The 24,730-nt window shown below is 42.9% G+C and overlaps 1 protein-coding gene across 5 annotated transcripts in view; it reads left to right on the top strand.

The window, feature by feature from the left end:
- The window catches only part of mettl22 (methyltransferase 22, Kin17 lysine), a 155,141-nt gene that overhangs the window by 54,841 nt on the left and 75,570 nt on the right, over positions 1 to 24,730 (top strand). For all 5 annotated transcript variants that reach the window (XR_013078294.1, XM_076751840.1, XM_076751839.1 and 2 more), the window contains exon 5: positions 19,682 to 19,722. Coding sequence is in view for 4 of the 5 variants with exons in the window: in XM_076751840.1 (XP_076607955.1) it covers positions 19,682 to 19,722 (41 nt within the window). In the remaining variant the exon portion in view is untranslated. The remainder of the gene's footprint in view (positions 1 to 19,681; positions 19,723 to 24,730) is intronic.

The following is a 24,730-nucleotide window of genomic DNA, read 5'->3' as shown; positions in this document are numbered from 1 at the left end:
TCGGCGCCTCGGATCACCTCACTGTTATGCTAATGCCAGCATACAGACAGAGAGTGAAAGCCATCAGACCAGCCACAAGAGAGGTGAGAGGCCACCTCCGCTCTCCAGGACTGCTTTGAGACAACAGATTGGGAAATGTTCAGAGAAGCTGCCACATACAACAACATCACAGACATTGAGGAATACACAGACACTGTGACCTCCTACATCACCAAGTGCATTAATGACGTGACCCATATGAAAACCATTACCAACCGGGCAAACCAGAAGCCATGGCTGACAGGAGATGTTCACAGACTGCTGAAGGCCAGAGACAAGGCTTTCAGAGCTGGAGACAAAGCAGGCCTGAGAACAGCGAGGCCCAACCTGTCCCGTGGCATCAGGAGAGCCAAACAAGACCACACCCGCAAGATAACCTCCCACTTCAAAGACAGCAAGGATGCACAGAGCCTATGGCAGGGCATCCAAGCTATCACGGACTACAAGCCGGCACCGCGAAGCTGTGAGAGTGACACCACGCTGCTCAACAGCCTTAACAGCTTCTTTGCACGCTTTGAAGCTCAGAAAAACACACAGCCACAGAAAACACCACCACCTCCACACGACCAGCCCCTGCGCCTGACTGCTGCCAGCGTGAAAAGGACACTTTCCGCCATCAACACCCGGAAAGCAGCTGGCCCAGATAACATCCCTGGCAGAGTGCTGAAAGACTGTGCAGAGGAACTGAAGGATGTCTTCACAGACATCTTTAACACCTCCCTGAACCAAGCCATTGTCCCATCAGGCTTCAAGGCTGCCACCATCATACCTGTGCCGAAGAAATCATCACCATCCTGCTTCGATGACTACCGTCCCGTAGCACTGACTTCTATCATCATGAAGTGCTTCGAACGACTAGTCATGTCACACGTCAAATCCACCCTGCCCTCCACCCTGGACCCATACCAGTTCGCATACAGAGCAAAACGATCCACAGAGGACGCAATTTGCTCTGCCCTCCATCCAGCCCTCACTCACCTTGACAAGAAAGACTCATATGTGAGAATGCTGTTCATAGACTTCAGTTCAGCATTCAACACCATAATACCTCAACAGCTCATCTGCAAACTGGACAAACTAGGCCTCAGCACCTCCCTCTGCAACTGGCTGCTGGACTTCCTCAGCCAGAGGCCTCAAGTGGTGCGTGTTGGCAACAACGTCTCCAACAGTATAACCCTGAGCACAGGGGCCCCACAAGGCTGTGTGCTCAGTCCGCTGTTGTTCACCCTGCTGACCCACGACTGCACACCAACCTACAGCTCCAACCGCCTGGTGAAGTTTGCGGACGACACCACCTTGGTGGGGCTCATCACCAAGGGCGACAAGACCCACTACAGGAAAGAGGTCGAGCTCCTGACCAAGTGGTGTAAAGACAACAATCTCCTGCTGAATGTCAGCAAGACCAAAGAGATTGTTGTCAACTTCAAGAGAGGCCCCACACAACACCCCCCACTGACCATCGAGGGCGCTGCAGTGGAGAGGGTGAGCAGCACCAAGTTCCTGGGGGTGCACATCAGTGAGGACCTCTCCTGGACCACCAACACCGCATCACTGGCCAAGAAAGCACAGCAACGCCTCTACTTCCTGCGGAAACTCAAGCGGGCGAGCGCTCAACCACCCATCATGACCATATTCTACAGAGGAACCATCGAGAGCATCCTTTCCAGCTGCATCACTGTGTGGGGCGGGAGCTGCACTGATTACAACAGGAAAGCTCTCCAACGCATCGTGAGAGCAGCAGAAAGGATAATTGGTGTGTCACTCCCCCCGCTGCAAGACATATACACCACCCGCCTCACCTGCAAAGCCATCACAATCATCAGCGATGCAAGCCACCCTGCACACAACATGTTCAGCCTCCTGCCCTCTGGCAAGAGGTACAGGAGCCTCTGTTCCCGCACCAACAGACTCTCATACAGCTTCATCCACCAGGCAGTGAGACTGCTGAACTCTCTCCCCTCCCCACCCACGGCCAGCAGGATCACCAGACTGACAAGAGTCTAGGGGATCACACTGCCCCCCCCCCCCCCCCCCCCGAAATGGAATGTGTAAAGACTTTGCACCCCTTTACACAGGCAAGCTGCACACACCAGCCCCCCACCCCCACTGAATGTGTAAAGACTTTGCACTTATTGCACATGCAAATTGCACACATTTGCTGCTATTCCCTACCATTGCAACACCATTATACTACTGCTGCTACAACTTATTTATTTAATTACAACTTATTTATTTAATATTACCTAGGGTTTAGATTCTTTTCTTTTTTTGTCCTGTTGTCTTGTTGTCCTGTCGTGCTTCTGCACCTACTGTTGTCTTGTCTATGCCGGGAAAGTGCGAAACGCAATTTCAATTCCTTTGTATGTTAAGTACATGTGAAGAAATTGACAAATAAAAGTGACTTTGACTTTGACTATAGCGTGAGCCACACACCCCGGCGTTTGCGCACTGTATCACTCTCAAAATTTCCCGCCAGGGGGAAATTGTCTCGTTTGAGTTACTGTTGCCTTTCTGTCATCTCGAACCAGTCTGCCCATTCTCCTCTGACATCGACAAGGCATTTTCAATCACACAACTGTCGCTCAGACAGTGGATATTTCCTTTTTTCCAGACCATTCACTGTAAACCCTAGAGATGGTTGTGCGTGAGAATCCCAATATATCAACACTTTCTGAAATACTCAGATCAGCCCGTCTGGCACCAACTACCATGCCACGTTCATCGAGTCACTTACATCCCCTTTCTTCCCCATTCTGATCCTGGGTTTGAACTTCAGCAAGTTGTCTTGACCACGTCTACATTGCGTTAATGCACTGAGTTGCTGCCATGTGATTGGCTGATAAGCTATTTGTGGTAACATGCAATTAGACAGGTGTACCTAATAAAGAGGCCAGTGAGTGTATATAAGGTGCATAGAATTAGTCCAAGCACAGAACCCTGCGGAACTCTATAGCTGGCTTTAGTAAGCTCATAGGAGTCATTAATGTGTATAAACTGAGAGCGATCTGAGAAGTAGAATTTAAACCATCTTAGTGCAGTTCCCGTAATGCCAATGAAGTGTTCCAGTCTCTGAAATAGGATACCATGGTCAATGGTATCTCCTGGTCTGCCGCGGAGGAAGGACGACCAGGATGGGTGAAATGCGGAAGACAAATTTCACCTTTGTGTGCAGTGTTCTGCATGTGCATGTTGTGTGACAAAAAAGGGGAATGTCTCCCCCCGATTCTTCTTCTTCCTCTTCTTCTTCTTCTTCTTCTTCTTCTTCTTCTTCTTAAAGAAGAGCCAATTAAGGGTAAAACTTCTTTAAGCCAATTAATTGGGATGGGGTCTCTTGACGATTTTGATGATGAAAATTAATTTAATTAGTTGGTGAAGGTTGACAGGTGAAAAACAGTCTAAAACTACGACAGTTTTAATAACAATTTATATGGTTTCTGTGTTAATCAGTACCTGCAACTAACTAACAAGTAACTGCATCCATTTGTCCAAGTCCTTCTGAGCAGTAAGTCATGATTTAGGGATAACATTTTTTAATTGATTAGCAATATTTAAACCCGGATATGTTATAAATTGAGTGCTCCACTGAAATGGAAAATTGATCCTTGAAATCTTTTGTACTGGCCACACTTTTTTTCACATTAACCTTACAGAAATCACATTATACTTTGACAAGAGGTCCATGAGGAGAGGAAATTATGAGTCCAAATTGGTAAGAAATAAAATTATGTAATCTGCATTAAGAGTGCTCTGATCAATTGGCCACCAATTGTTATTGATCAATATGCATTATAAATAGTTTTGTCAGAGGTCTCTATTAAGAACGATCCGATTGGATAATGCAGAACACGCAAGACACCAAACCCCCAGTGAAAGGGGAACACGGTCATCATCAGCAGCTCAACATCATCACAGCTGAACCTCTACCTTTCGGAGCCCTTTATCCCATTAAGTGGACAATTGCTTGTTTTTGCCAGGACGGTAAAAGCTGCTTTGCCGTTCTCACACAAGCAGCATGAGCCTACCTCTGTGTGCTGTGCACAAGTGTTGATACTGAGTGACTTTTCAGCACAGCAGGAAATATTGTAGATGAGAAGAGGAATAAGCTGACTGCCAAACATGCGGTACAGTATTTTGGCCATAGCCTTTTTTGTTGCAGTTTTTAGAGATCTAAGTTGATCCCAATAACAAAGAGTAGGCTGCTGTGGTTTCAGTTTTGTTCCGAAGAAAGGGAATGGAATATGTTGTACATAATGTCTGCCAATAAATAGATGCCTATTCATGATACTTTCTCATCTCTTAATTTTAATACTTAATATACAAATGTAAGGCAACTAAACTTATTTGTCCACAAACAAGTCAACAAACAAGTCCAGTTGCCTTTGGAAGCACTTAGAAATACCATGAGCTGAATGAATGAGAATCTTCACAGACATTAAGATACAAACTTAAGAATAATTAAATAGATTGATAGTGCAGCATAATAAATAGAAGGCTTCAAACAGACCCTGTGATCAGTGATCAGCAGTGCTGAATCACTGCTTCCAGTGTTTGGTGATCAGCACCAAAAATCCTGATCGGAGCACCCTTAATCTGCAGACATGTGGTTAATGTAATTACAATCAGGCTTTAGTGGGCTCCCCTTACTCATCATGCTTTACGAGACAAAAAGTGGGCCCACATGGTCACACTCTGTGCTCACTGGTATACACACATGCACATACACACACACACACATTGAGACAGCCTTTACTATGGCAGCAATGCTACAGAACAGTAGGCATTCATAGTGCATCTGCAAACCGGTAATAGCTTTTAGCTTTCTAAACCAACAGATACCACATATACAGCAGTACAGAACACCCTATTTTGCTGAGACAAAATCACAACAGAGACACAAATTGAACTGCTGTGCAATGTTCAAATACAACCCTGTTTCCAAAAAAGTTGGGACACTTACCTTTATGTGCAGGTCACATCACGTATTTAGGCATCAATTTTTCCCCCAGGCTCTACTTCCTAAGATAAAGGATATATCCCCAATGGTCCCAAACCAACCCACCCACTCCTAGTACAAATCTCCTGATTCAGTTATCTCTGAATTCTACTGGAAAACAAGACACCAAGAATCAAACTGGCACCTGGCAAAAGACACACCTCCCTGACCCGAGTTTGATGGCCACTGTGAAACAATTACCAATTTTCCAGGAAATAAAAACATTAGAGATGAGAATAGCAAATCTTGTTTATTTTTAGGGACAGTCTGTCACTTTAATTGTATGAGTTACTTACTAACTGTGCAGCATTAACTGTGCTGTTGGATAAATTTGTTGTTGCTCCAGTCTGTGATTGGCTGCTTACTTAAACACCCAGTTTTCAGGCATTCTGAAATGTAATGCAAAAGTCAGGGAAATATTTGATATTGCTTATTCATGGCAAACTGTGTGTCCGCATTGCATCATCAAAGGCAAAGAGATGTGCACGTGCATGTGATGTCTTTTGTCATGGAAATGTTAACTGCTGCCTGTAGGGAGGGTATCTGCGATGGTTTGATGAATGTCCACAGAACTTTTATCTTGTGTTTCACAGTGGAGATCTGGCTTTCCTTTTAATAGATGCTCAGGATGCACCATGACAAAACTTCTCTGTCAATTTCTCTGACAAGTTCATGATCATAAAATAATTTTGATGATGAAATAGATAAATATGATGGATGATGATTGGATCTTACCACGACCTAAAAATTTTGTTTGACACATAACCAGCATTCCAACTCACTGAAATATATTGTACAGGTAAAGTTTGCCAAAAAAAAGAAGGAAAAAAATTCTTTTACTCTCTTTTACCAAGCTACGGAAGCTCTGAAAGGCAAGGTGGAAAAAAAAAAATTAAACGGCCAATGTTTAAGTTTATCTCGTACAGAAAATCTGAAACGAGAGGTTTAAACCTTCTCAGTTACTTTAACTACAAATATCTGCTGTAAACCACAATGGGACTGAGAGATTTCTCCATAAAATATTTATATCACATAATTTTATATAGAATTATGAATGAAAGCTCCATGTGACAACACGTAGCTGTTCCGCCACTGGCAGTATGCCACGTCATCCAGACTGACCTGCCATGCAAAAGTATGCCATGCAAAAGTACGAGATATCTCGTACGTACGAGATAGTATCTCGTACGTACGAGTTACTATCTCGTACGTACGAGATAACTCGCAATTATTATTTTTTTTCACTTTTCCTTTCAGGGGCACTGGCCAAGCTATTTTGGAAGAAAAAAAAATCTGAAACGAGAGGTTTTACCTTCTCAGTTACTTTAACTACAAATATCTGCTGTAAACCACAATGGGACTGAGAGATTTCTCCATAAAATATTTATATCACATAATTTTATATAGAATTATGAATGAAAGCTCCATGTGACAACACGTAGCTGTTCCGCCACTGACAGTATGCCACGTCATCCAGACTGACCTGCCATGCAAAAGTGAGCCGCAAACATATTTGTAATTATTTTTATCAGGTGTTTGTCTTTTTCAATCGATGCTTTAAAGTAGTGGGCTAATGCACGTCATGTAGCCTACTGACTCTTGCGACAACAGATTTTCGAGTCAGATCGTGGTCGATTTTTTTTTTTTGTTTGTTTGTTTGTTTTTTTTACTGTGGTAACTAAGTGGCGTGCTCTGATTGAGTGGAGATGCAATCTCTATCTATCTATCTATCTATCTATCTATCTATCTATCTATCTATCTATATCTGAGAATGTCTTTTTATTTGCGTTATGTCGGTTTGTGTAATTTATGGTACCACTCAATAGGCTCTGTGCGCAAGCCTCATGATGTACTTCCGATTCCGCCTGAAATCGGCAAACCAGTTTCCGGTTTACTTCCCTCTCCAGTCAAAACAGCGCTAAAATAAATACAAGGAATGAAAAATGAATCAACATCCACGAAAGAAGACGAAGTATAATGTGAGAGGGACTTTTAAGTTCCAGAAGACGGTGGGTGGCTCTAATGAGCACTGTTGTGTGCCACTTTGTGCCGGCTCAAGTCGCTATAACAGCGAGCTTAGCTTCCACTGCTTCCCGAAGGACACCGAACTTCGTGCACAGTGGCTGCAGAAAATATGCAGGACGGGATTTTCGGTAACTCACCATACGAAGGTATGCAGCCGACATTTCGAAAATGCCCAAATTCGAAATACCCCCAAAGGTAGACGGGTTTTAGCAGCAAACGCAGTGCCAACACTGTTTGAATGGAACAGTTACACAGCAACCAAGACAAGAGCCGGTGTTTGGGATCGCCGCCCTCGACTGACATCAAGCCCAGAAACATCACCTGTGCCCTGATCTTTGTCTGACACTGAAATGGACATAAAGTCAACACAGTTAGCACAAGAAGTAACAGTAAAGAACATACGAAGCAAACACAAAACTAAAAAATTAGCACGTTGCTAACGTCAGCTAGTCAGCTAACGTCACCAATAAATCACTTATCCCCGTACTGGTGAACGTAACTAGAGATGTAGAGACGAAACCCTTTTTCCCGTTTGCTCTTCGGAGCAGGGGAGTGGGCATCCACGATACGATGAACATCGCTGATAGATATCTTTGACAGATTATGCAGGCATCTTGTAAAGTTCATTGTGATGACTAGCTGACGTTAGCAACATACTTTTGCATGGCAGGTCAGTCTGGATGACGTGGCATACTGTCAGTGGCGGAACAGCTACGTGTTGTCACATGGAGCTTTCATTCATAATTCTATATAAAATTATGTGATATAAATATTTTATGGAGAAATCTCTCAGTCCCATTGTGGTTTACAGCAGATATTTGTAGTTAAAGTAACTGAGAAGGTTTAAACCTCTCGTTTCAGATTTTTTTTTTCCTCCAAAATAACTGAGCCAGTGGCCCTGAGAGGCAAGGTGAAAAAAAATAATAATTGCGAGTTATCTCATACGTACGAGATACTATCTCGTACGTACGAGATAAACTTAAACATTGGCCGTTTTATTTTTTTTTTCCACCTTGCCTTTCAGAGCTTCCGTACCAAGCATCTTAGACTCAGTCCTACAGTTATTACTTACAGCTTGCAGTTGCACTGGGGCAAATTATTGTTATCTGACGAAAACCAACATTTAAAATGTGTTGTCATAGAAAAAGTTAGAGGTGGCAGGAAGTTGTTATTTTAGCTCCATTCAGAAGTACCCTCAGTGTTTTCAGTGGATACCAGTATTTAGCAGCTACTCAACTTGTGTGCTTCTTCAAACCACATTTTTATTTGTTTAATGATAAATGTGCTGTTGTATTTTCACTGTTGGATAAATTAAGAGGAGCAGAACTGCGGAGTTTAAATTATGTATAGTCATTGTTAACCATCCCAGATTCCATATATAACTGATGGGACTGTCAATCAATTAAAAAAACAACAACAACAAAAAAACCTAATTAATCGCACAATTTTCTTCAATTAATTGCGATTAATCACATTTTTCTACTCAAGACTGAAGCTTGTAATGGATATTCATTTATGGAAAATCTTGGAATTAATGTAGAATCAACACACAGAAAGTATTTATTTTTTAAATTCAGACCAAGACCATTTCAATAACTTTCTTTCAGCTTTGAGTGAACACAGTTTCTCTCCAAGTTTACCAAAAAGAAAAAGAAAACATCTTTCTTATATCCACTAACAGAGATAATAATAAAACCCGGACTTACATGTTAAAGTGAAGGTCCACCACTTTGAGAATTTAATTATTTCTAGAAAAGAAGTTGAAACTTATTACATGAACAAAGTTGCAATACTATACTGTAATATCCACAAATAATAAAAAAAAATGCAGGCCTATACATTAAAGTGCAGGTTGAATATCAAAATCTTCAAGGCTACTAAAATTAAATATCAGCTTGAAGGGCAATTATTAAATGACGTTAACAACAAAAATCTGTCCCATCTTCATGCCAATTGAATTTAAAAAAGGTGCACACGAGTCAATGCAAATATCAAAAAACAAGGAAAGATACTGCTGAAAGTTCAGAACATTTCACTCCAAAGAGACAAGTTGGCTTAGCCCTTGTTTGCACTCAGCCAATTACTAAGGCAGACCAGTTTGTTTACATTTTTAGGGGACTCGGCATAATGTCACTCCTCGGTTTTAGTCACAGTTAGTGCAAATGACTGCAGAGTCCAGTTTTTGATGCCCAGGTAGTTTTCATTGTTCACAGAAGTCCAGTGGTCCCCTGTGAGAGCGATGTCCTTTGCTTGCTCGAGCATGTCCCTCCGCCGAGCCCTCTCGCCCTCATACAAAGTGTGAATTTTTGACACGATGGTTCCTCTCGAGGGTAGATTATAAGAGGTATCTCCCGATGCAGTCGGAATGACTCCTGTCAGTCCATCATCTTCTACTATGTTAATTGGGCAGCAGTTTTTAGCTATCCAAGTAACCAAAGAATTGGTTAACTTATCACTTGCAGGTTTCGATGTTTGCCCACAAGTAGCACACTCCTGTAGTGTAGCCTGGCGAGGCCCCGTAGAAGTAGTCTCAGTCGGGTGTTTTGCTCTGAGATGATATGCCAAAGACGAGTTACTTCTGTGGTAGTTAAATTCGGCTTTGCAAAGTGTGCAAATGACTTTCGGTTTCTCCAACGAGCCGCCTGGCAACTTTTTAAAGTAAAACTTTCCGCCTAACATTCTGTCCCCCACTGTTGCGCGGTATTCTGCTGCTCTGTAGCCAGGGTGGCTCGGTTTGGCTGCACGGGCTACCAAAGGTTAGGGGTCAGTCAACACCGGAAGTAAACAAAACTGCATTAATTGCGTTGTTTAACGAGTATGTTTTTTATCAAGTTAAACATTTTAAATTAATCGACAAAATTAATGCGTTAATTTTGACAGCACTAACTAATAAATATGAAGAATTAATTAATTACATCAGATGATGCTGTACTCTGTACTGTTGTAACTAAGCTAAATACATGCTGCTGGAGTTGCATATCCAGATATGTTGGAAATTATGGGGAGTTTCCAGGTCTGGCAAGACAGTGCACCGTTAAATATCCAAGCATACTTCAATTGCTTTTGTTAAATAGTTAAAGGGGAGACAACTATTTGTGCCATGTGCAATCACAGCAAGATCTGGTTTTGCATGCAGCTGATTTTATGTTTGTAAGTTTTGTGTATGAACACAGCTCTAAGTGTCTTGGTAATAGGAAACATGATTGAGGGAAGAGATGTTTAACCATTATTAAGTAGACCTATAAAGATCCACACCTATTCTATTTCTCAAAACTGACATATCTTTATGCACCATGACACACATAAAATCATAGAAAATACAATTCCTTAAAAAAAAAATAAAAGACCCACTCCTTCTCAAGTGGAGAGAGTGAGATTTCTGTAGTCTAATGAGCTTCAGCCCATTAAACCTCCATTTTGTCCCTCCTACTGTCTGTCATCTCCATCACGTGCTTTATTGAAGCAAAATCTAAAATATATTTGTTCTCATTAAATATTTTTCTATTTGTGTTAGATAGGATGTTTCTGTAAGATGATAGGTGTATATGATAGTTAGAAATAGACAAGTCTCTGTGTCTCTGTGCTGCACTCTGACAATGACAAAGTTGAATCTAAGAAGACTTTATTTATCCCACACTGGGGAAATTAGGTAATTAAATATATAGCTGTGGTGGGGGTGAGTAAGTCATTATTTTGTAACTGCATCATCATCTGATAAAATCATTATGTGATTATAGAGAAAGTTAGAGACAAAGAGATGGTTGTCTCCTTAATGTCACTTCCTCACAGCCTCGACTACAAGCAGACATAGCCAATTACTCAGCCCACTCTGTAGCTACCTATACTGTAACAGTGAAGCCAAATTCATGATTTTAGTCATTCTCATTTACATTACAAGTTTTTACTGTGTCAGACAATGGAACAAGAGAGAAATGGATACATGTCGATTTTGTCCTGGCTCTTAAATAATACCTGTTGAGCAGCAGTCATTACAAGCTGTTGGCTGCTGATAAAATTAATATTTTAACACAGTGACATTGTCTAACAAAGTTAACATAACTGCAGGTTAACGACATCAGCTGTGTGATATTTTGACATTTCCAAATGACTGATCACAGAGTTGTCTTCTAAACTTTACAAAACATTATAGGACCTATGATAATATATATACGATTTGTTGCACTGTGTTAACTACATTCTAATAGACATTTGACTAAAACTCTGCAACCCTGTGTATAAAAGGTTATGATTACTAATCCAGACGGAAGTCAAATTTCACCAGTGCATGGCGTGTGTGGGCATGATATGGGCATGTATCTGTGTGAAAAATAAAGGGGATTGTCCCTCTGATTCTTCTTCTTCTTCTTCTTCAAAACTGTAGGAGTAGCAAATCGAAATTTGACATGAAAGAGGAAGAATAATAATAAAAAGAAAAAACACGCAGGATAACAATAGTGCTCGAGGCTTGCCCCGTGGCCGTAATAATAATAAGTAAGAAGAAGAAATGCGCAGAAGAACAAGAGTGTTCAGTGCTTTGCACTGAACACAGCAGGGGCAAAGTTCAGAGCTCAGCACTGTATCACTAATAAGTAAGAAGAAGAAGAAGAAACGCACAGAAGAACAAGAGTGTATCACTAATAAGAACAAACACGCAGGATAGGAGCGTGTTTTTAGGAGCTCTGAACAGAGCTCAGTTCAGAGCACTGTATCACTAATAATAAGTAGTAGAAGAAGAAATGCGCAGAAGAACAAGAGTGTTCAGTGCTTTGCCCCTGCTGTGTTCAGAGCTCAGCACTGTATCACTAACAATAAGAAAGAACATGCTGGATAACAATAGTGCTTGAGGCTTGCCCCGTGGCCCTAATAATAAGAAGAAAAAACACGCTGGATAACAATAGTGCTCGAGGCTTGCCCTGTGGCCCTAATAAGAAGAAAAAACACGCAGGATAACAATAGTGCTCAAGGCTTGCCCTGTAGCCCTGTTACGGCCGGCTCGTAGGCTGCAACAAATAAGGGAGATGCAAACGGGCGGCTCCAAAAATGAACAAAAGTTTATTAAATAATGCAAACAAGGAAAAATGCTATGGGGTGTGGGAATCAGTGTCAGTGGTGTGTGAGGGTGCATGGGTGTGTTGTATAGTATGTGGTGCATGTTGTCAGTGCGAAACCAAAAGACAATAACTCAAAAATCAGTAGGCAGCATGGCGTGGTGAAGGCCGACGAGAGCATGGCAGCAGCCTGCTGCTGCTGCTGTGATTGACGAGCACGAACCCCCCGTGGACTGGGCAGGCGGGGTTAAGTAACCTGGGAACACTGGCCAGGGGCCGTCACCCCCCCCCCCCCCCATAATGTCAGGGTCCCAAAGGGAACCCTGGCACAGACCAGTCAACTACTATCATCACTGCTATACTTCATGATCACAACCATAACCATAACTGCCTTTTTAAATAAACCCTGAATATAAAAAAAATAACAGAATCCCAAAACAGAACTGAGGAAAGTCAAAGGATTATGATCCGTAAAGACCACCACAGGCACAGAGCTAACATACACACTGAAATGCTGCAAAGCAAGAACCAACGCTAGAGTCTCCTTCTCAATAACTGAGTAGTTCAACTGATGTTTAGTGAACTTCTTCAAAAAGAAACACACTGGCTTATCCACTTCTAAATCATCAGCCTGCAACAACACCGCGCCTGCGCCGACATGACTAGCATCTACCTCAAGTTTAAACGCCTTATCCCACTGTGGCGCAGCCAAAACAGGAGCATCACAAATCAAGGCTTTAACACTCTCAAACGCCTTCTGACACTCTGGGGACCACACATACTTAGCCTTACCCTTCAACAAGTCTGTGAGAGGAGCAACAACAGTAGAAAAATTCCTACAAAAACATCTGTAACACCCCACTAGTCCCAAAAACCTCATAAGTGCCTTTTTAGTTGGAGGCGGGGCATACTCATCAATAGCCTGAACTTTCGAGCGCACCGGACAAACTCTACCTTGCCCTACCACACGACCCAAATACGTAACAGTGGCCTTCGCAAACTCGCATTAGGCAAGATTAATAGTTAAGCGTGCATGAGCCAAGTGGTCAAACAGCTGCTGAATTTGGTCAAGATGGCTATCCCAGTCATCCGAAAAGATGACTACATTATCCAAATACACCGAGCAACCCTCCAGACCCCCAACAACCAAATTCATCAGGCGCTGAAAAGTCGCCGGCGCATTCCTCAAACCAAAAGGCAACACGGTGTATGAATACAACCCAGTTGGAGTCGTGAACGCAGCTATCTCACGCACCCTGGCTGATAACGGGACTTGCCAATAGCCCTTTAACAGGTCAAACTTACTCACAAATTTAGCTGACCCCACCTCATCGACACAATCCTCCATACGAGGAAGTGGAAAGGAGTCTGCTTTTGTCACGTTCTGAACAAAATCGCGGCGTGTTGTCGGACTTGGGGACAAGCAAACATGGCGACGCCCAGCTGGAACAAGACGGCTCAGCAATACCATTATCCACCATATACTTAACCTCAGCATCAAGATATTTCCGTTTCTCCGGATGAACATGATAAAACCTCTGTTTAATAGGTTTACAATCACCCACATCAATATCGTGTTCAACCAGATGTGTGCGAGTGGGTGTATCACCAAATAGACACGGGTATCACTTAATTAAGTCTGCCAACTGACCACGCCGAGAACCATCCAAGTGACACAACAAACCGTCAAGATTCTGCAGAGACTCTGAGTTTTTAAGACGACCGCAAAGTACAGCTTCATCAGGGCCTGGCACAGCCTCCTCCCCTTGCCCTGCCACAGCATGAGAGGATACGGACACCGACAAGCAAACTGGATGGACACCAGCTACCAGCTCTCCCTGAATGGCTGACTGCTGCACACGAGAATAGTATGGCTTTAACAAATTTACATGACAGAGCTGAGTAGAGGATCTACGGTTGGGAGTAGCGATGACATAATTCTGCTCTGACACCTTCTTCACCACAGAAAATGGGCCAGAATATTTAGCCTGAAATGGAGAGGTAACAATGGGCAACAAAGCAAGGACTTGATCCCCAGGGAGAAAAACACGATTCTCAACCTGGCGATCAAAAAGCTTCTTCATCTTGTGCTGTGCAGACTCCAAATTATTCTTGGCTACCTCCTGGGCTTTGTAAAGCCTATACTGAAAACCATTTACATAGTCAATGAGGTTTTGTTGTGGTTGTGACTCTGTCCAATTAATCTGCAACAATGCCAAAGGACCGCGCACAGTATGACCAAAAACAAGGTCATTAGGGCTGAACCCCGTGCTCTCCTGGACTACCTCCCTGGCAGCTAACAACAGCCACGGTAAACCCTTCCCAGTCTCTATTCATCTGAGTACAATAGGCACGCAACATGGACTTGAGCGTCTGGTGAAACCGCTCCAGAGCACCTTGGCTCTGCGCATGGTACGCGGATGCCTGGTTGTGTTTTACTCGCAGCTGTTTCAACACCTGCGCGAACAAATGGGACGAGAAATTTGATCCCTGATCTGACTGAATGACTCTCGGAACACCAAAGACCGAAATAAACTGCGACAAAGCACGGACCACAGACTTAGCCGTAATCGTGCGCAAAGGATACGCAGCCGGATATCTCGTGCTCTGGCACATCACAGTTAGGAGATAACAAGAACCGGATTTGGACGGAGGCAACGGGCCGACACAATCTATAATTAGATGTTCAAAAGGTTGACTTATAGCTGGTATGGGGGACAACATAGCAGGCTTTAAGCTCTGATTTGGCTTACTGGTGAGCTGACACGTATGGCACGACTTGACGTACAAAGAAACGTCCCTTTTAAGCCGCGGCCAAAAGTAATACCTCAAAATGCGGTCGTATGTCTTCCTGACGCCTAGGTGGCCAGACTCATCATGGGAAATCTGCAACACCACCCTACGAAACCTGGAAGGCACAACAGCTTGGTAAACAGGCTCACCAACAAATTGCTCCCCCTGAGGCACCCACTTTCTCATCAACACATCATTCTGAATGAAATAACAATGTGCATGATTTTTCACCTCACCAGACGGACAAGGCACCTCCAACAGACCCTTCAACGAAAAATCAGCCCGTTGCTCCTCCACCAGTTCACTGTGAGAGACAGACCAAGGAACATCGGGACACAGTACATCATGTTGCATCAAAGAATCATCAGTGCATTTTACCTCCTCTAACTCTGCTTGTTTCATCGTGCGCGTTACAGCACACGCCCTGAACACTTCAGGAAACTCTTTTTCGTTCCTGTCAGGCTTACTGCTAACCAAGGGCGCTGACACCACAACAGCAGGAGGTGCAACACCAGCCCACACCCGACTCCCTGCTATACCATTACCCAAAATCATGGTAACACCATCCACGGGCAGAGCCGGATGCAAGCCAACCACCACCTCACCCTGAAAAAGATCACAGGACAACATCACTTTGAAGAGGTACATGCAGAACATTTAACCCCATCCCAAGTACAGGGATGTAAGAACCCATGTAGGAATCATCTGAAAATGGCAAGGCTGATGCTAAAATGAATGAATCAAAAGCACCAGTGTCACGCAGTATTTTTATGTGGATTTTATCATTACTCCCTACCAAAGACACAGAACCTTCAGTGATGAACGGCAGATAGGACTGCAGCTCTGGACTACACTCCTGCGTTTTTAATTCACCACCTGAGGACTGCAACACCTGCTCTGAAACCGGCGCAACAAACATGGCAGGTTTGGGGTTACCATTTGCTCCATTTTGCTTAGACCTCGATTTATACACATAACAGTCTCTTCTCCAGTGCCCACGTTTATGACAATAATTACAAACCTTGTCAGACTCATGCGCACTGCGCTCCTGCTTTACAGGACGACCAGACCATGCACCAACAGGAGGAGGATTTTCCCAGCGACCGCTGCCACCTCGCGCAACAGGATTACCACCATCCCCACCATGTGTCAGCACATAATCATCGGCCAACGCTGCGGCTTCAGCTGCGGTTTTAACCTTTTGCTCACTAATATACGTCGCAATACGCTCTGGAACCGAACTTTTAAACTGCTCAAAAATCATCAAATCACGCAGAGCATCATATGACTCAACCTCCGTAGCAGTACACCAGCGAACAAATTGAATGGACAAATCACGGGCAAACTCGAAATGCGACTTTGCACCTCTTTTCTAACTTCTAAACCGCTGGCGATACGCTTCAGGCACCAGCTCATACGCCTTGAGAACAGCAGATTTTACCACAGCATAATTTAAGCTATCACCGTCACTCAAAGCAGAAAAAGCCTCCTGAGCCCTGCCCGTCAACACGCACTGCAACAGTAATGTGCGGGTGGAATAAGGCCACCCCCGCGCTTCAGCCAAACGTTCAAACATGGAGAAAAAAACTTCAGGATCCCGCTCATTAAATCTGGGAACAAGCCTCAAATCACTCAAATCACCTGCTTTACTTGAGACGACGCCCGGAGCAGCCGGAACATCATTTAGGACATCTGCAGCAATTTTCCCTTCACTCACCAGCACTAACTTCTGCCTCTGCAGCTCCAGCTTTGCCTGCTCTGTCTCCTGCCTCATCTTCTCTATCGCAACATCCCTCTCAGTTTCTAACTTCATCCGCAACAAAAGCAACTCCTTCTGCTGCTCAAAGGACACACCAGGACCCGCTCCTGATGGCGGAGCCGAGCCCCTGGTGCGTGCGGACACAGACAAAGCCTCCGCGGTGCCCAACACCCCCATTTTAAACAACCAAACCTTTAAATTCGCCTTTACAGTCTCCTTGACTCTTTTATCGCCAACATCAACATCATAATGCTCAGCAATTTTTACCAGCTGAGTAACTGTACACCCTTCCAGAAACTCTTCAGACGGAGTTTCAACAAATGCTCCTACTACGTCCTCCATAATCTACAAATACAACCGCACAGGACAATGAGAATGCAACGTGTTAGACCCACCAGTGTGAAACCCAGGCAAATGCGGCCTCCAGCCGAAGCAAGTCCCCCGCTATCTTACTGCCTAACCAGGAATCTACCTACATAACTCCCCCCTAGTCTTCATGAGGCGTAGCGGCGGGTATTTACGCACTATAGCCCGCTGGCCCGAGAGAAGCGACCAGATAAACTGGCAACCACCCCGGAACCACGGATGTGCTCCTGAGCGAATTTAGGGAAAAGGCAAAGGGAAGCTCTAGCCACCGTACCCCAACACTACAAAACCCCCCCGACGAAACTCAAAGGGGAGACGCCGCTGAAACCTACCAGGGGAACCGCTCCTACAGGTAACACAGACACAAACGCGGATCAACACTTACCTTCCCAAACCTACGCGTAGAACTGCAGTCAGCAGCACAGAAAAAATACGTCTCCCTCGCCACAACACAGCAAACCACGCGCTGCAAAAACATACTCAAACTCACCCTCAAAATACATCTCCCGGAGCGCAACACGTAAGCACCTACAATACAAGGTTACCTACCTACATCAGCCACAGGGGGAAATCCCCATGACGTCAATTCTGCAGGAGAGCTCAGTCTCCCTATTTCCGCCGACGCGCAGCCAATTAAACTGGACCGACACGTGCTCTCACACAAACAAAGCGCTCGACTAAACCAGGTCAATCAAACTTACCCAAAACTTACTTACTTAGGAGAAAAGAAGGAAAACATACAAAATCTCCCTGGCACTTCAAGCAGACGAGCCCCCAATTTGTTACGGCCGGCTCGTAGGCCGCAACAAATAAGGGAGATGCAAACGGGCGGCTCCAAAAATGAACAAAAATTTATTAAATAATGCAAACAAGTAAAAATGCTATGGGGTGTGGGAATCAGTGTCAGTGGTGTGTGAGGGTGCATGGGTGTGTTGTATAGTATGTGGTGCATGTTGTCAGTGCGAAACCAAAAGACAATAACTCAAAAATCAGTAGGCAGCATGGCGTGGTGAAGACCGACGAGAGCGTGGCAGCAGCCCGCTGCTGCTGCTGTGATTGACGAGCACGAACGCCCGTGGACTGGGCAGGCGGGGTTAAGTAACCTGGGAACACTGGCCAGGTGTTCCCAGTTACTTGATGTCCTCCTAGCTCCACCCAGTTGAGTACCTGCAAGACAGAGCACACACACAGTATCCTCAAAGGACTAAGGCCCTGGGGCCGTCACAGCCCTAATAAAGATAGAATTTCAGAGATGTATCAGCACCTAGGCCTATACATACAGCTCTGTCACAGATCTCCTTCAGACAAGTAAATTAAACAGGGGAAGTCTGTTGATATTCACATGCACATCATGTCAACACAGGTTGGGACACAGCTATACACATTTATGTGTAATAATTACAATAACAATAAACATCAATAACAATAAACAAGTTATCCCTTACGTTTTTTACTCTGTGCCACTTTATTTATTCATAAACTAATGGCCACCATACCTTTGACCAGGGATGCAAGGTCAGGTGTGATGGTTGTGACCGCCAGTCTAAAGTCCTGGTGGACATCAAGTCTGTTTCTGGCTTTTGTTTCTATTGTCACAAGGTCACTGAATGCTGTCTCAGACATGTAGTCCTGAATGGGAGAATAACCCTTGTTACTGCATGTTTGGCCAGTCTGGGAGCAACAGCTGGTCCTTTGACAATCGAAAACTTTTTGTATCCGTTCTCCTGAAAATATTTTTTTGACACAGAATCAGCTTGAAGGTCACAAAGCTCATCTTCACAGCCAAGGTATTCCACATCCTTGAGGGTGGAAATGTAGGGTTCCAGCACCCATGCTTACTTTGATTAATACTCACAGATGTCTGCAAAGCAGCTCTTAATCTCCTCACGGAGCAGGTTCAGGTGCCTGGTAAACTCAGTGCATAAAGACGCAAGCACAGTACCAGCAGACTGCTTCAGCAGCAGTGGAATGTGCTGTAATTCCCCGTTTAACATTTTTTGAACTCTGCAATCCAGTTTGTGCACAAAAGCATCCGGGGCATCTTTGCACTGCATGACGTTTGATTCATGTCCCTGCATCCTCTTGTTCATCTCATTGTAGAGCGTGAACGTGTCCGCCAGGTATGCCGTTTTGATCCAAAACACATCAATTCTTGCAAGATCACAGTCGACCACACAGTGGTCCCCACAAATGACGCCTCCATGGCTCTGTGTACATCACTACCTGCTCCTTCAAAAGCTTTTCTGATGTCCATGGATCTTCTTGATAGTGCCAATTGCTTCTTCCTCTCAAAATATTCTCGACTTTCACCAATAGTCTGGTAGTGATTGGTCTCCTGGTGTTGTTTCAGTTTGCTTGGCTTCATGCTGCCATTAGCTAGCTTTTCACCACAAATGATGCATTCTAGCCGCAAACTGTCCTGTCCTTTGATAAAACCAAAATCAAGGTAACTCTCAAGATATTGCCTTGTTTTCTTCTTTGATTCAGATTTTATAAATTTAATGTGCACAAATATAAGTTTGGTAACCTCACAACCTCAGTGCAGACAAAATTGTATGCATCCCCCAGGTCGGGAACCACTGATGTAGACCACTATATATAAGGAGTGTTTTTACACACAGCTTATATGTTTATTGTATGAATCCACTCTATTTACAGAGCACACGATGGCCACACCCTTGGAGGACGTTGGCAAACAGGTCAGTAAAAATAAATCAACAAAACTCTTTGTTTCCCCTGATCATTGCCACCAACCCATTCTTTTCTGATTCCTTTATCACATGAAATGTAGTGGTGAACCAAACAAAACTTTGTGAAGGGATTGTTTAATCTGTTGTCAAATGGTAAAATCATTTTTCTACTGCTACTAACTTTATCAAAGGCCACAAAAAATAAACATCCAATAAGTAGACATCCAGTCTAATTGGCAATTCACAGTTCTGCTTTAATTATGAGATTGTTTGATGGCAGCATTCAATGGCATTTTGTGACAGTGGATTGGAAGCGAGTACTTAATCTGCTTGATCCCTAGTTCATGCATAATTTCCTGAAACTATTCTGATCCATTCTGACCTATGGTCATGAACTTCAACCAGAAATCCAATGGTAGAATAGAACTGGAGCAGAGCTTCTGCTTTCACCTTACCTCTAATATGTAAGTTTATAGCTTCAGGGAATCTAGTGGCCACAGCCATGATAGTGGACAAGTATTTCTGGCACCTTTACTGTTTTTTACGCAAGGGTCCAACACAGTCAATTAGGACAGAGGAAAAAAGCTTCTTCATTATTGGAAGAGAATAAGAACAAGAACCAAGCCATACCTGTCAACCTGGGATTTGAAAATCAGGGAAATTTTCTATCATCCCTCCCTGGGCTGTCCTTCCACCATGACTACTGTCCACATACCCCTTTACGTTTAGACAAGGATGCATACAGTGAATTCTAAATTTATCAGTAGGCAACCACTTTCTTCAAAATATCAGAGCATCAAAGATTGGTTTAACTAGTGCCTACATTACAGAAGGGGAATATTGCAAACACATCAGACAGGCCTGGCAGTTATACCTCAGCAGCCTACTGCTGGAGAAACTGGGTGACTGTCACTTAGAACATTTACTCATATTAGTCCAACTTTGGGGAAAGGAATCAAATCTTTCAGCATTCTTCTTGTCCTGAATACATGGATAACATCAGTGTGCCTCACCCCTGGGTTAAAGGTTATTGAAATTTCAAAATCTTTCGGAACTGTAAAGACAAGTTTAAGTCTGATGTTATACATCCAAACATCACTGGTTGAAGACATTGTGTCAACCTATGTCATTCTCTTGGCATGTTGCACCAAAACAAGGATACGCAGATCACTGCCAGTCCTTACCCAGCGCTTTGCTTTACATTACTGAAGGCATTAAGAGGATGTCTCTGTCCTAGTCAGGCATCCAATGCCTTCTTCCCTCTTTTGATCATATTCTATAGTATGCTAAATAGTAAAGAGAACGCCCAGGAATACTCAAACCACACTTGTTTCTGGGCATGACCAGTTCCTTAAGATTGATTCCTTTTGTCCTGCAACAGAGAGCTTGAAAATAATGTCTATTTCTTTAAATCAATGTTGGGGAAACTTAAATAGAATGGCTGATATAAGAAAGGAAAATTTGGATAGAAAGTTTATCTTTATCTCCTTGGCTCTACAGTGATAAAGGTAGTATTGTCCATCTCCATATATCACCTGTAGATATTTGTTTAAGTCAAATATCTTGCTAATTTGCTATTTATACTGAGGTACTTCATATCTTGACATTTCCAGACAAAGGATGCAGAGCCAAGATGGGCTGGTATATTGGTTAAGAGGGATAGCCTTACTTGTAATGCAATTGGTTTTGTATCCAGAAAGTTGACCAGATGCTTCTGTCCATTCACATTATTTCTAGTTGTATCTTGATTGGCTCAAATGCACCAGTCAGCTGTTCAAAAATAAAAATGTCTGATGTGGCTGAGCAGGCTTGTTGTGTGGAATCTGAGGAATTAGGGAGGATGAGATAATAAATCATTGGCTAACATTTGATTGGCTGCAGCTGGTTCATTCTATAGTGCTTTGATCCATTGCATTTGCCCACAGTCATTTTTTTACTGTAATTGAAATAAATAAGGCCACTGTGTTCTATCAAAAGCTTTTTCAGCATCCAGTGATATTGCTAGTGCTGGATTCTGAAAAGTAGAGGCTCTTGACATTGCATGAAGAAGTCTCCTCTTGTTAGAGGCAGGTCAGCCTCAAATGAAGTCCATCTGGTCTGAATGTACTAAAGAGTGCATTACCTTCTCCGGGCATGTCACAAGAATATTGGTAAACAAGTCATAAGTATTTAAAATACTTAATGGTTGAAAATTGCATGGGATCCTTACAAGGCTTTGTATTTATGGAAATGATAGCAGATCACATCATCATTGGCATTTACTGTTTTGAGATAATGACATTGTTCATCCAATTGTAGCGAACAGATGTTTTTAATTTCAAAAACTGTATTGACCCTGTTTATGTTAATGTGTATATCACCCTTGATTGATTCTCATGTCTTTTCTTGATTCTTGATGTCTCTTTACTTTATATTTTGAGAAGAATTGCCTAAAAATAATTGGAAGAACTGCACTGACCCTTTTTAACCCTGTTAACATTGTGAAAGGTTGTGTTTTAACCCAAAACATGGTATTTTCCTAAATCTAACGTTACCAAAACCCAACCAAGCTGCAACAGAAAAAGGAAAATAACAAGTCAATGATATAACAATAGGTTTCACACAGGACTTGAACTCCAGTCTCCAGGGTGACAATCATGTGGTTAACCCACTCACCCACCATGACTCTTTCTATATGTGGTCACTCTTTATACTGCCTGCCAAAAACCTTTCTGCCAGAAAACCCTTTCCTGCAAGCTTTTTATGAAAAGGTAGATCACATTCTAGTACATCAGGAATGACTTTATCTAAACATAGTGTTTAGAAGACACAGGCTGCTGTATTGTCCGTAGCAGCAGCTTAGTGAATTTTAGACCGTCCTTGAATGGCCATTAAAAGTATTTTAACACCAAGACAGTTTTTTTGCTATGGTTGGATGAACAAAGATTCCTCCTCATTACATATTCTTAAATTGCTTTTGCCATCCTGAGGGAAAAAATCTCATCCAGGAAGCTTTTATGAAACTCCACGCTGGTGTTTTCCCAGTTGAGGCATATTTTACTTCTGTTTCCAAAACACCTCTCCATTGTCTCCTGGTGGGCCAAGATATGTCATTAAATGATGTATCTGTGTCCCCATTATCGACATAGCATTCAAATTTATTCATATTAGAGAAAAAGAGTAGAACTCTTGAAAGGCTAGATTAATTTCTTTTGTTTAGTTGGAAATGTAGCATTTTTTCAGCGTTGTCACTCAGATTCAAATTATTTCTTATGTAGTCTAGACAGAGCAAATGATGTCTCCTCATGTAGTATTGTTTGCAAGTAGGCTCATAGGCTAGATACCTGTAACGACTGAGAAAACTGAACATAATGTTAGTCAACAGGTTCTATAATGTCAACATCTGTATTCACATTTTTCTAATATGGATTCAGAATCCTTCACTTGTGCTGTATTTCCATGTACAAATATTCATGACTGTAGTCAATTAATATTTATTGTATATCTGTAAAATGTTTCATGTGAATAAATGGATAATATATAGTATTTGCTAAGGAATAACCTGGCTATATGTTCAAGAAAAAATATGACTGACTGTATGTAGTTTATTATGGTGTATGAACAGTGAAGTTGCTTATTATAGATGAAACTCACTGCTCTGTCCCACATAGCTGTAAAGGACTGTAATCAGCCCTGTAAGTGTTGTATGCCTTCTGCAGCAAGAACAGATTGAGACAAACAGGTTCTAAACCTGGATGGTTGATCATGCATGGAGGCCTCATCCAGCTGCTACAGCCATGTTGTAACATATTATGCATAACATAAGGTGAGTATCTGCATGTTATCTGCAATCATACACTGCGATCATACTGTAAGTGTAGGTAAAGATAATGTGACCTGTGGCACCTCCTGACAGCTTATGTTCTCAGGCTCTGACTGCATTGTTGCACAATTTCCACATGTGCACTGATACAAACAAATAAAAAAAATCATGCATGTATAAAGCTAAAGAAGTAAGAAACCTTGCATACCAACATTTTCAACAATAACAGCACCCACGTTTTAGATTTGAATGTGCGTGCTCTAGCTAGCTACTTTTTCTCAACCTGAGGTGAATGGTCAGTAGTGCTGCTGAGCAGTGTCGCCTGTGTGTGCTCTGCCCAATCATGTGTAAATGAGACGGAGCGCTGAAACTAACAGCGCAGTTAGAGGGTCAATGTCTCAGCAACCCAGTGATTGCTAGAGACCCCCTCCTCTTTATGTAAACAACCAGGACCTGACTTGTGTGGTTTGCGTGATGTAGTGAAAATCAGCAAACGCGCTAAAGTGGACATACACTATTTCCCTGTTTTCGTTACATGCGCATATTATTTATTGCGGTATGAATTATGTTTCGTTTGGCTGGCAATGCTTGGTAGAGGCTTTTAGCTGAGTTTCTCCCCGTCAATCTGTTATGCTACAAGTTAGGATTGGTGCTTCCTAGCGTGAGCCTTGACCGTTTGAACTGCGGGCCTCTCACGCTGCCACCTGTACAGGCGGTGCTTGTGTTGAAGAGAAAAAGATAGAAAGATGTTTTTTGACTAACCTTTTAGAAGCGTCCTGCTGATGAATTCTCTGAGGTTCTGTAGGAGCTTTCCCTCCTTCAGGATTCAGGTTTGAACATGTACGGTTGAACTACTGAAGAACTCGGTCTGTTCACTGCCGCCATGTCCACTACTTTCACATAGGTAGTGCTATGTGAGTCTACGCTCTCCCCGTTACCATGGTGACATGGGTGGGACAGCAGCAGCTCATTTGCATTTAAAGCTACAGACAACAGAAACAGCACATTCTGAAAGGGAGTGAAACAGAGGGATATAGAGGGGGGCAAGAATCTTTTCCTAAAAGCTATTTCCAGCAAACAGCTTCAATAACATGTTTTATGGAAATCATAGACCTATGTAACTTATTGAAAAAGCTTCATAATATGTCACCTTTAAAAAAAAGTGAAAGAAGCCATCCATGTCAAACTGGAAAGACCATCACTGAACAGAGGAGA

The sequence above is a fragment of the Chaetodon auriga genome, chromosome 16, assembly GCF_051107435.1.
Source record: "Chaetodon auriga isolate fChaAug3 chromosome 16, fChaAug3.hap1, whole genome shotgun sequence".
Classification (NCBI taxonomy): domain Eukaryota; kingdom Metazoa; phylum Chordata; class Actinopteri; order Chaetodontiformes; family Chaetodontidae; genus Chaetodon; species Chaetodon auriga.
This window is presented reverse-complemented; position numbering and strand designations above follow the sequence as displayed.